The sequence below is a fragment of the Neofelis nebulosa genome, chromosome 4, assembly GCF_028018385.1.
Source record: "Neofelis nebulosa isolate mNeoNeb1 chromosome 4, mNeoNeb1.pri, whole genome shotgun sequence".
NCBI lineage: Eukaryota > Metazoa > Chordata > Mammalia > Carnivora > Felidae > Neofelis > Neofelis nebulosa.
The window spans coordinates 29639079-29656224 of record NC_080785.1 but is presented as its reverse complement, the minus strand read 5'-3'; the positions used below and the strand labels follow the sequence as shown (position 1 = coordinate 29656224).

The 17146-nt window shown below is 38.7% G+C and overlaps 1 protein-coding gene across 16 annotated transcripts in view; it reads right to left on the bottom strand.

The window, feature by feature from the left end:
• Positions 1-17146, bottom strand: part of CADPS2 (calcium dependent secretion activator 2) — a 543402-nt gene that overhangs the window by 134892 nt on the left and 391364 nt on the right. For all 16 annotated transcript variants that reach the window (XM_058724453.1, XM_058724449.1, XM_058724458.1 and 13 more), the window contains one exon: positions 15750-15937. In XM_058724453.1, coding sequence (XP_058580436.1) covers positions 15750-15937 — 188 coding nt within the window. The remainder of the gene's footprint in view (positions 1-15749; positions 15938-17146) is intronic.

Below are 17146 nucleotides of genomic sequence, written 5' to 3'. Positions count from 1 at the left end.
GTTCGAGCCCCGCGTCAGTCTCTGGGCCGATGGCTCAGAGCCTGGAGCCTGCTTCCGCTTCTGTGTCTCCCTCTCTCTCTGCCCCTCCCCCGTTCATGCTCTGTCTCTCTCTCTCCCAAAAATAAATAAAAAACGTTGAAAAAAAAATTAAAAAAAAAAAAACTGCTCCATGAAAGTTTAAGATATTAACAAATTATAAAATACAGTGTAATAGTAGATGCATTTCTTTCAATTATAGACCCAAACAAGTTATGACATAGAACTTCTTTCTGGCATTACATAATAAACAAATGAACACCAAATGTAGTTGGGTCTATGTTAATTGTACTTGATAGACTCTTTAAAAAAAAAAAAAAAAGAATCATACAACGGAATCCTCTGACTGATGCTAAAGAGCCTCATCTTACATTTGCCTCGGGGTCACAGTCTGTTCTCTGAGAAAGAATCACACGCAGGCACGTTAACATGTATAGACACACACACCTACCTTTTCTGAAAAGCAGATTCATCCAAAAATAGTTCCTATACATATTAAGGCCTATACAAATTAAGTTTATTAAATTCCTACATGAACTAAGCGATCTTACAATGGATTTTGTAATTTGTGCCATTCGTCAATCTGGAAGATTAGGCATTTTAAAACAAATAGAATCCATTATATATGCTGGACATCCTGTCATTACTAGCAACTCTTTTGGTGACAAGTACAAAATAAGCTCTAAATTGAGAATGATTAAAAAAAGTTAATGTTTATTTATATTGCAGAGAGAGAGGGGGAGAGAGGGAGCCAGTGTGTGAGTGGGGGAGGGGCAGAGAGAGGAGGAGACAGAATTCCAAGCAGGCTCCAGGCTCTGAACTCGAAGCACAGAATCTAATGCAGGGCTCCAACTCACAAACTGTGAGATCACGACCTGAACCAAAGTTGGATGCTTAACCGACTGAGCCACCCAGGCGCCCCTGAGAGGGATGTTTTTGAAAGACCACTCAGAACAAGAGAAACAGTATTATAACCCACCTTCTATCATCTCTGATGGCTTTTGGGGTAGTTCAGATAAGAAATTAGTTTCTGTGAAGCTAAGAATTATATTTCAAGAAAGATCGAAAAGGGAAAGTGTGAAAAATGGGTTGCAGAGTCCGTCATTGGAGAAGAGCAAACATTAATGAGGCAATCTGCTTAAATATTTTAATATAGTCTAACCTCATAGCTTCATTTCCCTTGAACAGTTTACAGTTCACACATTTTATGGTCCTTTTTTCCCAGTATAATACAGACTTTAAGAGGCCCGTAAAGACTGATGAAAACTAATTTAAATATCTATTTCATCTGGCTCCTAACAGGTTTTAAAAAACGATGGTCCTAACACTCAAGGGTTTTTTTTTTTTTTTAATTTTTTTTCAACGTTTTTTATTTATTTTTGGGACAGAGAGAGACAGAGCATGAATGGGGGAGGGGCAGAGAGAGAGGGAGACACAGAATCGGAAACAGGCTCCAGGCTCCGAGCCATCAGCCCAGAGCCTGACGCGGGGCTCGAACTCACAGACCGCGAGATCGTGACCTGGCTGAAGTCGGACGCTTAACCGACTGCGCCACCCAGGCGCCCCAAGGGTTTTTTGAACAATATAATTTATGAGACCTTGCTGGAGGCCCATGATGTAACCAAGGCACGTCAAGGCGTTTGCGAAGTCTCATAGTAAAGAAATCTGTTTAACTTTCACATCACTTTTCAAAATTATTTGATCATGGGATCTCTCCACAATCCCCACTTCAAAAGACTCATTTAGTGCTGATGAGTATTTGGTTATTTAATGAAAATTGTTAACATATTCATTCTATGGTTATTTTCTTAATCATTTTATCAGCCGGACAGACTCTAGTTAAGGGATAAAAGTGTCCTTGGTTTTATAATCTCTAGAAGCCTGCATATTGCTTGGAAGAGAGTGCTCAGGAAGCTTGTGGGTTGAAGAAAGATACCAGGAGTTACCATTGTAAAGAAAAGTCTGGTAAATACAGATTTCCTTCACCAACACCTCCCCACCCCCACCCCCACCCCCGCCTCCACCTCCACCCCAGTTCATCAAATAACTTTGTCCTGGAAGTTTGGTGGCTTGCAGCAAAAGAGATTTTGTAAGCAATGACAGGGCAGATAGCAAAGTTCATGGTGTGTCTGAGTTTCTTAGAGGCTTCTTTTCACGTGCTGTCTCTTATGAGGAATGTAGGACCTCTTAGCTTCCCCTGAACAAAGTGAGAAGGGGAGAGACACCTGGAGAGTGGCCTTTCGGAATTGTCAACTGGGACTGCAGCACAGCAGGTCAAAGTCACTTTGCACTTCGTGTAGTTCTCACCAATATCCATTTGTGAACAGAATAAAAAGGAGAGGAAGACACAGCACAAGAATGAGAAGTGACGGGAGAGGAGGGAGAAAACAACAATCTCTCAATTTTGTTCCCTAACCTAGAACACTTCTTAATTGTTTGAAACAAAATGATATCTCATTTGGATGATCATATATTGGTCACATAAATCAGTGTCATTTCCCCTGATTATTTTAAATATCCAGAAGAAATTAATTCGACCCCTACGTTCATTGAGACAGAAGAAGCACTTTCCATGAATTGCAAAAAAAAAATATTTTGCAAATGAAATTTACAACTCCTATTATCTTTCTAAACACTCCTCCCTCCTAATCCATTCCTTATTTGAATTTCCTACTGTGGTCTGTTTTCTTTGGGAGTTATTAAAAAAAAAAAGATACTTATTCACAGAAAAGCAGTTATCCAACTCTATGAAGATATGTGATCTTGTGACTCAGTTTTTGTGTTTAGTGATGAACAGGTCATAGACCATTATCAAAGTGTTTGATAACTAGGCTCTCCTGGAACCAAACTAAAATCATTACTGCATAGAACTCTAGAATTTAATAGAAATAAAATATCAAGGTGATTTTTAAATAAAAATAAAGAGTATTAACATTGGTAGTGTTGATAGGTCATCTTTGACCCATACCTAATATTATTTAAAAAAACCACAACATTTTAACTAAAGGTCTATATGTACATAACTTAGGAGAAGAATTCAGAAAACCACAAAGACAAAATTTAAAATTTCTTTAAATGTCCCAATCATTTTGTAAATGTAATTCCAGTTTTTGTTCTATAAATCTATACATGCACTGCAAGTCTGATTTATAATTTGAATTTATTTATAATGAACTATAAACCTCTTCTCCTAATGTATGCTTAAAAATTTTTTTAGTTTTATTTATTTATTTTGAGAGAGACAGAGACAGCATGAGTGAGGAAGGGACAGAGAGAGAGAAAGAGAGAAGCCCAAGAAGGCTCCTCACTGCCTGTGCAGAGCCCAGTGTGGACCTGAACTCACAAAACTGTGAGATCACAACCTGAGCCTAAATCAGGAGTCGGACGCTTAACTGCCTTAGCCACCTGGGTGCCCCCGCCATTTATGCTTTTTAATGTAAGTATGATATTTCATGTTATGGAAGTACCATAACTTACCCAGTATTCCATTAGAATTTAGACTTTTTCCTCTATTTCTTCCTACCATGAATACTACCATATATAAACTTTTTTTTATTTTGACAGCAAGAGAGAAAAAGCACGTGTGCACGCGCAGGGGAGGGGCTGATAGAGAATCCCAAGCAGGCTCCATATACTGTCAGTGTGGAGCCTGAGGCAGGGTTTGAACCCATGAACTGTGAGATCATGACCTGAGCCTACATCAAGACTGAAACGCTTAACAAACTGAGCCATCCAGGTGCCCCACACATATATTCTTACATATACATAATCTTACACTATAATATTTTTAATCCACCTCTTATTGCTTCTTTAGGGTAAATTCTTGAAAGTACATTGTTGGATAAGTGGTCCTATGGATTGTACTGAATCCACCATGAATGAAAATCCATATGCTGAAGTCCTACAGTAATCAATGTTACTGTATTTACAGATGGCACTTTTAGGTGGTAATCAGGTTAAAAGAGGTCAGTCATAGGGGTGGGACACTAAACTGATAGGATGGGTGGCCTTCTAAGAAGAGAAAGAGTGGGATTTCTTTTTCTCTGTTATATGAGGACATGGGGGGAAGGAAGTCATTTGCAAGTCAGGAAGAGAGCCTTCCCCAGAACCTGACCATGCTGGGCACCTTGATCTCTGACTTCTAATCTCCAAAACTGTGAGAACATAAATTCCTAATGTTTAAGCCACCCAACTGATGGAGTTTTTTTTATGGTGGCCCAAGCTAAGACAATGTAATGATGTTTTCAGAAATTTGATACATACTACCAAATTGCTTTTTAAGAAAGTACTTATGTTTGCTCTGTGACCCATGTGCATGAAATGATTCATTTCCCTGCAATCTCATCAACTGTTGTCTTTATCATTTGTTATAATCATTTTCAATTTTATACATAAAAAGAGTGTTTCATTGTTTTAATCTATTAATTTCTGGGTGGCAAAATGATACAATCTTTCCGCTTTACACAGAATGTCTCCACAGGTCATAAAAATCATTGCATTTGATTCATTCAGAATATTTAACCGTGAACTCGACTTACCAAGTGCCCCAACATTTCACTTATAAAATTTGTAAACAGATGGCCACTATCATTCATTTCCTGACTCAACAAATATTCATTGAGTACCTGCCTAGGTGCTGAGGAAAATATAACCAGAACAGAAATGTGTCCTGCCCCAACAGAGTTTATAGCAGGGAAAGGCATTAAAAGAAAAACCAGACAGTAATGCACAATTGCAATAAAGAAGGGCAAAGGTACAAAGCTTTGAGGTAGTAGGGATTTTCAGGGAAGGAGTCGGGTTTGGAATGATTTTTCAGCTGAGATGTAACAGACGAGCAGCATTTACTCAGGTGGAACTAGAAGCAGAGGTTGTGGAGAGGATTCCAACAGGTTCTCCATAGTCAAGATGTTCAAATATTTTTTTTCCAAAATGCAAATTTTATATGACTCTTCTGCTTCTAGTATAGTGGGTTGACTTGATACTCCAAAAGCCCCTTTTCACTACAAAACACCTAAACACTGCCAAAGTCATAATAAGCATACAGTAGTTAAATGTGCTGTACTCAGAAGAAAGTTAAAAAAAATTCTCCAAAGCCAGGAAAATGAAAAGGAACCAGAAACTGAAACCAAAGTGGGGGTGCATGTGAACAACGGGGCTGCCTTGGGGGGGGGTGGGTAAATGCTGATACTAAGGAGGCTTTACAGCTATGTTCAAGAGAATGCACCATGGGGTCCGCAACCCCAGGGGCCACTGAACCGGAGATTCCTGCAAAAACTGGGCCCAGTACAAACAACTGGGCTGTACTATCAGTTAAAGGACGGGCCAGAAAGAATCCACATTCTTGTAAGGGGGAGGCAACAAGGAAACCTCTCTGTTTCCACAACATCTAAAGATTGAGGGAAAGAGGCTTTCCTGACAATATGAACCATATGCCCAACCTCATTAAACTGGGTACTAACTGTGCAATCAAGAAATCCCCAAGATGAGAAACTAAAGTAGCTCCAGTAGCACCTCAATCACCAAGTAAAAGCAAGAGCACATCCTCTTTAAAAGAGAGTATTCTCATTCTCAACCAGGCCTTGTAGAATTCTCACAAATTAACTTCAAATACATGTGCCTACTAAAAAAAAAAAAAAAAAAAAAGCTAGCTGAATAAGAAAGCAGTGACCATGGCAAAAATGTCAGCAGAAACAAGATATAAACGCCTAGAAAATTTTAGTTATTAAAATTGATCAGAATATAAAATAATTATAAAGGTCTAAGGGGAAAAGGAGGGAGAGATAAAAACCAAGAATCAAATGAGAGAGGTTCAGAAATGATGAAATGGGGGTGCCAGAGTGGCTTAGTCAGCTGAGCGTCTGACTCTCGATTGCAGTTCAGGTCTTGATTTCACAGTAGTGCAATCAAGCCCCACATAGGCAGAGTGGAGCCTGATTAAGATTCCCTCCCTCCCTGGATCATGCATGCACGCACTCTCTCTCTCTCTCTCAAAACACAACAACAAAAAACAAACAAAACAAAAATCAAATGGATTTTAAAAAGAACCAAATAGAAATTTCCAGAACTAAAAAAAAATTGAAATTAACAATTCAATGAGTGGGTTAAAAAGTAGATATCCTCACTAAAGAGAGAATGAGATAGAGTAAGGGTTGGCAAAGTATAGTCTACCACTTGTTTTTATGAATAAAATTTTATTAGAACACAAACCACACCCATTCATTTACATATTACTCTTGGCTGTTTTTGCACTAAAACATACACTTGAGCAATTGTGGCAGAGATCATATGGCCCACAAAGTCCAAAATATTTATTATGTTTACTATCTGGCCCTTTATAGAAAAACTTTGTCAAGTTCTTTGAAGATAGAACTGAAAGCATTACCCAGAATGCAACTGGAGAAATAAGTAGAATATGTATTACAGACATTAAAACATACATAAGATAAATGCCTCATATATGGATATTTGAAATTTCAGAAAAGAGATTAGGGGAGAACCAACATTTAAAGAGATAACAATATTCCAGAACGATGGCAAAGATGGATCTTCCACCCAAATCAAGGTAAATTCAAAGAAATCTGCACTTACTCAATATCAGGGTACATGGATCAGAAATCCACAGGAACCCCCAACAGTATACATGAAAAGAAATCCACATGTAGATATGTTATAGTGAACCCACAAAACACTAATGAACAAAATAATCTTGAAAGTATCCAGAGAGGAGAGACAAATCCACATCAAAAGAATGGCAATTAGATTGCCAACAGCTTTCTTTCTCGTAACAAAGGCAGCCAGAAGAGAACGAAGTATTAGCTTTAAAGTTTTGAGAGAAAGTAACGGTCAATCTAGAACTGCACACCTAGCAAAATTTTCTTTGAAAAAATGTAGAACACACACAGTTCCAAATAAAAATTCACTATCCATAAGTGCTCCATAATAGGAAATTCCAAAAAATATACTTCAGGAAAAAAGGAAAAAATTCTAAATCTAAGCAAGTGTTGAGTATAAAATAGAAAACAAATAAACAAGGATACAACTGAAATACCAGAGAATAAAAGCATAGAGAGTAAGGTCTCTCTACTCTTTAGAAGGAGAAGAAATGTGTTGATTAGCATAAAACTTAAAAATTTTTTAGCGACATGCTTGGTAAAATCTCAAATGTTGGAAAATGTAAGCTATTGAGGGGGAAAATAAAACAGAAGAAAAGAACCTGGATAAAACAATAGGACAAGAAAGAAACAAAAAGCCTACAAACATGAACCAAAAAAAAAGAAAGGCCAAAATAAAATGGTAGAAATAAATTCATTTATATCAATACACATAATTGTAAACGGACTAAACTGATTAAAAAACAAATTGTCATACTGGAGAATTAAATCAGAATCTAGTTTGCTACTTATAAAATACACTAAAACACAAGAATACAGAAAGGCTAAAAGTATGAATAAACATATCAGACAAATACCAAAAGAAGGCTACATTAATAACCATCTTAATAAACTCGAATACAAAATACATTAGTTGTAAAAAGTGTCATTATTAAACAATGATAATAATTCCCATTCTCTAGGAGGATTTAACAATTTTAAACTTCAATGTACCTAATAAACAGCCTCAAAATATACAAAGCAAAAATTGGCATAAGCAAGAGAAAGAATCCACTATGGCAACTACAGCTTTCCACTTACCAGACGGGGGAAAATGCAAGATGAGCTTGGAGCATGTTTTAGTGCCTATCATAGGGAGTCAGTCTGAAAGAGCTCTCAATGGCTCAAGATGGAACCATTTGAGCAACAAAATAAAGCAGTATCAGATTATAACCCAAAGTACAAAATAACTACATATGAATCCCGATTAATATAGATAAATGTTTGAGTAAACAGAAGACAAATTTCCTTGCAGAAGAATTCCAAATAATATATCTAGTTGGTCCTCCCTCCAGGAAAGTGGCACTCTCCCACTGAGTGTGAGTTAGACTTAGTGATTTGCTTTCAAAAACTAGTGTTTAGAGAAAGCAAAATAACATCTTTGCAGTGGAGAATCCGGGCATGCACTACCTTTCCCCAGTGACCCTAGAGTGAAGATGACCAGTGATGTCTTCGGGTTATCAAGGACTTCCTGAGATGAGACAGTATTTTATCTCTTTAAAATCCCATAACCTCAATCTAATCATGAAAATGTCCCACAAACCCAAACTGAGAGATATCTGACAAAATACTCGACCAGAACTCTCCCAAACAGTCAAGGTTGTGAAAAACCAGAAAAGATGGAGGAACTCCACAGATCAGAGGGGACATGACAACTAAATGCAACAGGGGTGGCATCCTGAGTTGGACCTTGGAACAGGAAAGAAAAAAATAGGACACAAAAAAATGGGCTAGTGAAACCCAATTAAGAACTACCGGTTAGGTAACAGTTACATGCCAATGTTCGTTTCTTAGTTTTGACAAATATACCATGTTATTATGCGATGGTAACAGGGGAAACAAATATAGAAATTCCCTGCAAGATCCTTGCAATTTTTCTGTAAATCTAAAATTATTTTTCTAAAAAGTTGGTTTTTAAAAAAAAATTAATGAAAAGGGAAAAGAGTAGTATAGTTCAACAAAGCCAAAATCTACTTCTTTGGAAAGACTAATAAAGTTTACAGAACTTCTGGCGAGATGGATTGAGGGGGAAAAGAGAAGATAAAAATAAACAACATTATAATGTACAAAAAGTAGGCAGAGCAAAAAGTACAAAGAATGCCTTGAACTTAGTATCAATGCATTTGAAAACTTCGATAAAATGCACTATTTCCTAGAAAACCATAACCCGACAAAACTCACTCAAAAAGATAGAAGGAAAGCCTGTATAGCTAACTACAAAATTAACTAATGTGATAGGTAAAAATCTTTCCATCTAGAAGTCTCAAAGCCCAGATGGTTTTAAAGAGGAGTTACTGATAATTTTTAAACAGTAAGTCATTTGACGTCTATACAAAACAAGCTACAAAGTTCCCAAACTCACTGTATATGGCTATCTATGGTAACCTGAATATCACATCCCAATAAAAGCCGTATGAGAGAGGGAAAAAATAGGCCAATTTTGTGCATCAACATAGATCTAAAAACCCTAAACTGGCAAGAGTACTAGTAAATGGTATAGATGTGCACAGATAGTTGTGTTTGTTTTTATGTAACAGCATTACATATTATGTTCTTAAAAAAACTTTAGTATATTAGAAAGTTACATGAAAATCCAACTCAAGACCTCAAACTTTTCCACACCTAAGTCTAGATGCTAAGAAGGCGCTAAAGGCCCTGAGTTTAAAAAAAGCTGGTGTAGTTCTTGCTTACAAGAGCTAATTTACAAGGTAAATTAACCTGATTTACATTCTAACGCATATTTAAAAACCCTTTGCCTTGTCTCTTCCTTAACGATTTACCTTCAGTGGGCTCTTTTATGCATTATTTCAGAAAAATCTAGGAGCTGTGTGCTGCAAATGAATGGTGTGGAAGGAAAACAGGAAACTGATTAGGTGATTTTAATAACTATATTCTTCAGGTTGCATTCTGGCAGCTTACTTATTACCCTTGATGACTGGGTTCTTGACTCCTGCTTTTGGCGAGGTCTTTGCCACTGTCCCATTAGACCCACAATGTTTTCCAGAAACATGAGGTGGGCAGCATTGATGTAATTATTCACAATGAACAGATGGGAAACTGAGGCTCAGAGAGGACCAACTGCTCAAAAGGAAATAGCTCATAAGTAGGAGAGCTGAAGACAGATGTTCTGTTTCAACATACTATGCCTTTCCACTTAACTGCTCACTTTCTGTCTTTGTGTTGTTTTGAAAGGCATAATTACCTTGCTCTAGTATTGAACTCAAGGCTGGGTGGGGATAGATGTTATTGCTAGGCAAGCTTGACTGAGACAGATCTGAGGTTATTCTATAGTTTCTGAGAGAATCAACAAAGAACCCTCAGAGTATATTTAAAAGGCACTCATTGGGGCACCTGGGTGGCTCAGTCGGTTAAGTGGCCGACTTCGGCTCAGGTCATGATCTCGCGGTCCGTGAGTTCGAGCCCCACGTCGGGCTCTGTGCTGACAGCTTAGAGCCTGAAGCCTGTTTCAGATTCTGCATCTCCCTCTCTCTCTGACCCTCCCCGGTTCATGCTCTGTCTCTCTCTGTCTCAAAAATAAATAAACGTTAAAAAAAAAAATTAAAAAAAAAAAGGCACTCATTGATCACTATCCCTTCCCCTTCTGTGCACATAGGATGAAATCTGTACACCTGGACACATTACATGAAGATGAACCTTGCTTATGGCATTTGATCTGGTTGCCCACCTGTCCCAGAAGTGAGTCTCCAGATTCACAACTGATGTGACATTTACACTTATTTTCTCTAAGTCACATATAAAAGACTAGAATTAAGAAATGGTAAGGAAAAAAAAAGTGGTAAGGAAAAAAAAAGTGGTAAGGAAAAGTTTTGATGAACCTATTTGATTCAATTATCTATGATTTTACTCAAACATGCACCACTGTCCCTAAAATTAAGAGACAGGAAGTTAAGGCACCATTTCTGAAGTGATACGTCAGAGGAAATGTTATCTGTGAAGATGGAGACATCATCATATAATAATATGATTGATCCCATGAAGGCTGCCTACTACTCCGTGATGTAGTCTGGAGTCCACAAAAAATCAAGATTATTTTAAATATAAACTCTAGTCATGTTACAAACCCATCCCTACACTTGAAAGCGCATCTGAGCTGACTTTTGTCAGACGTGCAGCAGCTCTAAGGCGGGCCCACTAAACTGTGGCCAAGACAGTGAATACTCTGTATCCATACCTTACATTAAACTGACACATAAAAGCCATTTTGTGTTGCTGCTTTAGCTTCTCCACCCTCAGCGTGACTAGCAAAACCAAGATGCATAACCACACATATCAACCTAGAACTTTGCCCTATAATGCATAGTCTCTGAAAGTCTCTTTTTTCCTTCCTGTCAGTCCTTAGTGTCACGATCACTGAGTGGCTCTGTTATTCACAGACGTGCAGCTATCATCCTGCAGGAATGTGTCTGTTTCTGTCCTTGACTCACTTTTTTCTTTCTTCCTTTCTTTTTCTCTCTCTTCCTCCATCTTAGTACCAGCCAGACCTTTTCTGTTTAACTCTATTCTTTTATTCCTGAAACACTCCGAGTGCTATTCAGAGAAGATGGGTCGGCACAGAGCACCTTGAGAGCTCAATGCTGTGTAATAGGATGTGCTCCCGGAAAAATTTCAGATCCAGACGGCACTGTTGTCCTTCACTTCAGTCAATGACAAAAGGCAATCTTTTTTCCTTTTGATTTTTTGACAGAGGTAGCTCAGGTAATGAGCAAAATGGAGCTCTGAATGTGTCTTGACAGATAAAAATGATCATAAAGAGAGACTATGGCAAATACTGTACAAAAGTCGGACTTGACATTGATGGTATTTTTAACAAAAGTCTGTATAAATATCAGATACTGCAGACTCGGATAAGAGAATCTTATTTTCATAAGGCGAGGTTGCTAAAACCTGAATATTCTATCAGCAAAGAAATGAAGATTATAATTACATACGCACTGAAATACTTCCACTTAGCATGAGCTATCACAGCTCTACCTATTTTTCACGTTTTTTTCTCCTTACAGTTTACGTCCCTGTGGCTGGGTGGCAAAGGGAAAAAGCACTGTTAAAATAACAACTAATAAGTACTGATAATTATCCAGTATCTTCATATTAGCATTTCCCCTTTTACACACAAGAACTTGGGAGTTTCAGAAAGATTAAGTGATTTGCCCAAAATGGGTCAGTTTGAAGATTTCGGAGTTAGATTCAAGTAGTGACCTTTTGCCTCTTTTTATTCTTTCACTGTGATGGCATGACATTTCTGAATGACATCATACCCGTCAGCTTATCTTAGATAATTTCTACCTCAAACTGAGGTTCAAATTTCCCTAAAACTGCATTTCTTCCTTTCTTTTTTAGGCTGCACGTGACCTAAATGTTGAATCCCAGACTGACCCGTATTTGTTTTATACCATGCAGAGATATCTGAAAATGTACACATTTTAACCCAGAAAATGGATTTATGTTAAGCATAACACAAGCATGAACATATAAGCACACCTTATATTATACTTTGCAGTGTACCATTATAAAGAAAACAATAGCTTTACAGAATAAAAGTAACTATGGCAACCTATAGATTCAAATCAGCCTGTCTCCAAGGTGGCAGTTCCCAGTTGCCTCAGTAACTTTCCATTAAAATGTGTCTCAAACATACACGTTTTGGGGAAGCATTAGCCGAATGTCCTACTTAAGGTTCTCAACTTAATTATCCCTTTCAGTGTTAATGATGAAAATAATCTGATCATACCAAATTCTTTGGGTAGGTCTGTTTCAGTACAACCTTCTCAGCCTCTTGCATTTCGGAATCCTGCCTAACTAACATTGGGAGACGTATCTTTTGACATCCATTGGTCAGGAGGAGGTAAGACGGAGCCAGGAGCTAAGAAACAGTTTTAGTTTAAAAAAAAAAAACCACACAAAAAACTGCTCATGTTGGCTATTGATTAGTGATCCTGACTGTCCCCTGTTGTTGCCACCCCGTTACCCTCCACCACCTCCCCCCCCCACCAAAGTTTATGGAGTGCAGATGGTTTAGTTTAGGGTAATGGGAAATGACTACAATCTTCAGTTTCCCCTTAATTCTCAAGTTAAGGTTGTGTTCCATAATTAGGTTCCAGATCCTGAGACCAGGATTGGTTTTCATTTACTGTGGAATGAGAATGGCAACAATGACAACTTCAACTCAGCAAATACTTACTGTGTGCCCACAATGTACAAGACAGTGTGGTCTCCTCCTGCAGAGCACAACAGGTGAACGAGAGCTGGGTTTTGCCTTTAAAATATGACCTACTAGGATAGAAGCAGGTGAGTGTGGGCATGGATGCAGCATGTAGGTATGCAGGATAAAGTTCATAAGAAAACTACAGGCATAAGGTTTTTAGGGTTTAAGTTAACTGAAGCTTTCTTTGAGGAGCTTTATGATACAGGACGATTACAAATTTGGGAAACGACAAATAGGACATGATGAATAAATGAGTTGTCTGGGGTAAAGATTATATATGGAGGCATACTGGGAGAGAAGTCTGGGTAGATCAGACAAGAAATATGTTGAGAAAACCCTAACAATATAGATTGGAACTTATCTTTAATTTCATAATCAAACAAGAATCACTGAAGTTTTTTGTAAAGGAGTAGAATAAAAGTTAATCTGTAATTTTGAAGGTGATTGCTAGACTTTTGTAGGGAGGGCAAAAAGCAGCAGAGAGGGGTGTCTGGGTAGCTCTGTTGGTTAAGTGTCAGACTCTTGATTTCAACTCAGGTTGTGATCTCATGGTTTCTGAGATCAAGCCCCAAATCATGATCTGCATTGAGGGTGGAGCCTAAGATTCTCTCTCCCTCTGCCCTTCTCCCTGGCTTGTGCTCTCTCTTAAAATAATTTTTTTTTTTTAAAAAGCAGTAGAGATGGATGGGGTGCCTGGGTGGCTCAGTCGGTTGAGCCTCTGACCTCAGCTCAGGTCATGATCTCATGCTCTGTGACTTAGGGCCCTGCGTCAGGCTCTGTGCTGACAGCTTGGAGCCTGGAGCCTGCTTTGGATTCTGTGTCTACCTCTCTTTCTCTCTCTGCCCCTCCCCTGCTCGTGCTCTCTCTCTCTCTCTCTCTCAAAAATAAACTTAAAAAAAAAATTTAAAAAAAGCAGTAGAGACATGTATAAAGATAAATAAGCAAGAAAAAAATGAAGGCTTGAATTAGGATAGTGCAATGAAAATGATAAAAAAGTGAACTTGAGGAGTGCTCAGTGTTGACACTAGCAACAGACTGGGTCTAGAAGGTAAAAGCAAAAGATGAATGGAAAATGAATACGTCATTAATGGAAGTGATATTAACATAACTAGTGAAGTCATACATTCACTCATCAAATGTTTACTGAGCACTTATTTCGTTACTCTTTGCCAGGTACCCTGCTAAGAGCTCCAAGAGGTACAGAAGCTGGTCTAGTGAGATGACAGACTTATTTTATACACAGAGTTGAAAGTACCAGAACATTCAAGCCATCCATGGTCAATAGAGACCTATAGTTTAGAAGAGTCGTTGGGATGGAGTTGTCTGTAAAAAGAGAGGTCGCTGTGCAAGGGGGCAAGATCACTGAAGTACAATTTTTCTGTGAAGTAGAAAAATTCTCAGAAAGAAGAGCAAGTTCAAGAACAGATGTGAGAAAAGAGCTATCCTGTACCTGGGAGTCTGGAGGAACAAAAATTATTAGCAAAGAGATGGTCAAAAATAAATAAGGGGAGAGCCGACATGAGGCGGTATGGCACCAAGGAGATAAGCAGCAGTTCAAGCAGCACAGACCCTGGGAAATTCAAGAGCATCATCTTTTCAGTGGGAGTAGCGAAGGTGAAGCCGGAGAAGAGGTTCCTGGATTAGGTTATTATGCACTCTATTTCAAGAAGCCTTGTTGGTAAGTGAGGAACTAGAAGCCAGAAGCAGATGGGGGGAATGGAGACAGAAGATTGGTTGGGGAGATAAAGAGAACAATGGAAAGGTAGCTTGACATAATAACAACACTTACGACAACATAAACTACCAGTTAACATTTTTTTTTGACAAATCACGTGTCAGGCAGTGTTCTAAGTACCTGACACATACTAATGCACTTAATCCCTAGCCAATTCATGACTTCTGAGAAAGATGCTATGTTCTATCTTTCTCAAGGACAGGGAAACCCAGACACTTCACTAGATGATGAAGCTTACCCTACCTCACACTGTTAATTTGTATTCCTTTGAACTCAGCGCTCTGACTTCAGAGTCCCTTGACCATCCTGTAATGCTGTGAGGCTAGCAAAAGCTTACACAGGTTTGTGGGAAGAAAGGAAATAGGAAGATGGAGAGATGGAATGATGGTTGAAACAAGCCAAAAGGGGGACGAGATAAGGGGTAACCCCTTTGTGGGAGGAACCCTAATAAGGCTCCCTGGAACAGGATGAAGAAAAGGTAGGGAATGAGACATGGAGAGATTTTAAGCTCAGAAGCACATAGCTGTGGGGGGCCTGTATTAGGTGATTTTTTTTTTTTTGTCCTTTTGGTAAAGCAAAAGGTGAGGTCACTGGCTCAGGGTGCTAAAACGGGACACTTGTTCCTAAGGTACAGAGCAGGAGCTAAGAGGAGACTCCCCATAAACCTCCTTATTTATCTTGCTTTATCAATGAAAACTTATTCCACAGTGGAAAGGCAAGGATGGACCATTAGGTATACACAGACCTATCAACAAGTTCTACCCAGACATACATATGCATCATGATGAAAATACAGAGGACACTTCAGCTGTGCAGACCTGAGTGCGAGGTGGTACCTAAGAACTAAAAGGCAACTTCTAATCTCCTAGATATTCTCTTCCTTTCTCTTTCAAGTGGCTTCAACGGCAAAAAGAAACATAAAGTGCAGCCAACCTAAATCAACAGCATATTGATGTACATTTTTCCTTTGTGGGTTTTTTTCCCGTCTCTTGCAAGAAGTGCTTGCTATTTAAAATCTGTTACTAGGTGATAGTGGCAAAGCACATTTTTCTCTCTTCCCAAGTCAACCCTACATATATCACCGCGTGTTTGCAAGTAAAAATACCTGTTGCCATGCACGTGAGAGGCGCAGAATGCAAAGCTGTAATGGAGCAGGGTTGGGTCAATGACAGCACCGTTTTCTGAATGTTCCATCAGTTCTGTAAGGTAGCAGAGATGTCTGTGACAGCCTCTCACACCATAACGGGCACAGTACTCATCTAACACAAAGACTTGGCCAGGGCTAAACCAACCCTGCAAAAGAAAAAAAAAATTTTTTTTCTTTCTGTACTAGGATTTGCTTTTCTGTAGGCACTCTTAGACATTATAAGAAGAAGCTGCATCCAAGTGTCTTTTGTTATATTTTTTTTATTAGTAGCATGTTGCATGTTATTTTCAGAAAGCTAATGTCAACAGTTTTGGACCTGATCTGGGACACTGGTCACCTAATACCATTCTCTCTTTATTGCCATGGCAAGGCACGGGAAACCGGTTTTTCTCCACCGTCATTCAAAATTAACCAAATTTATTCACAGTATCTAAAATTGTCAGTCACGAAGAATAACATTCTGACAAACTTCGATCCACGAATGAGTTAATTAAAAAGAGAACGGTAAATCAGACACCATAATCGAAACTGCCGAGTTGCCAGAAGCACTTTTATAAGAAAATTCTAGTTAAGTCTAGCAGCAGTAAACATATGCTATTTGGAAATTTACATTTTTGGGACATTGTTCTCGTTCTGTTTGTCCTTCTGTGACCAATATAACAGAGTTAATGTTTTATAATAGTTTTTGGTGTTCTTGAAACGAGATGTGAAAGGTGTGTGTGTCCGTGCACTTGTGTGTGCGTGCACGTGAGCCAACTGAACCAGCAGGTAGTGTCTGCTTGGCTAATACTGGAGGGCAGGGTTAGGCAGAGTTGGTTCATAAAATGTTTTGATGGATTATATGAACTAAGAAATAAATGGTTTTAAAAGGGGGCAGGATAATGGTGCAAGAGAAGGAAAAGATTGGTGAGAAATGCAGAAAGCTAAGACAGCAAGAACACTAAGACGGAGAAAAACAAGCTCTCAAAAACTTACTGTGCTGATGGTACAGGCACCGAACTGGACATAAAATATTACACGCTCTCTGTAATATTAGAGCCATCGTGCCTGGTAGTTACTATGCTCTCCCTGTCACAGCCACATAAGCTACAATGCAGCAACATTTAGTGAATTGCTCGAGACACTGAAAGTCGGTTGTCGGGCCATGATTTACATCCAAGGCCATCCATCCTGCCTCCAAACACCCTTTTCTCATCACACCATGCTCACTACCCTCTAGATGCAGTTGAAGACACACTGTAGTGCTCTCCTCAGACTCCTTATGACACGTGGGGTCATCCACTTAACCAAAACAACTTTTGTAATTCAGTACCCAACTCCACTGAGTGGAAATCCACCAGGGAAGCCCGTCATTG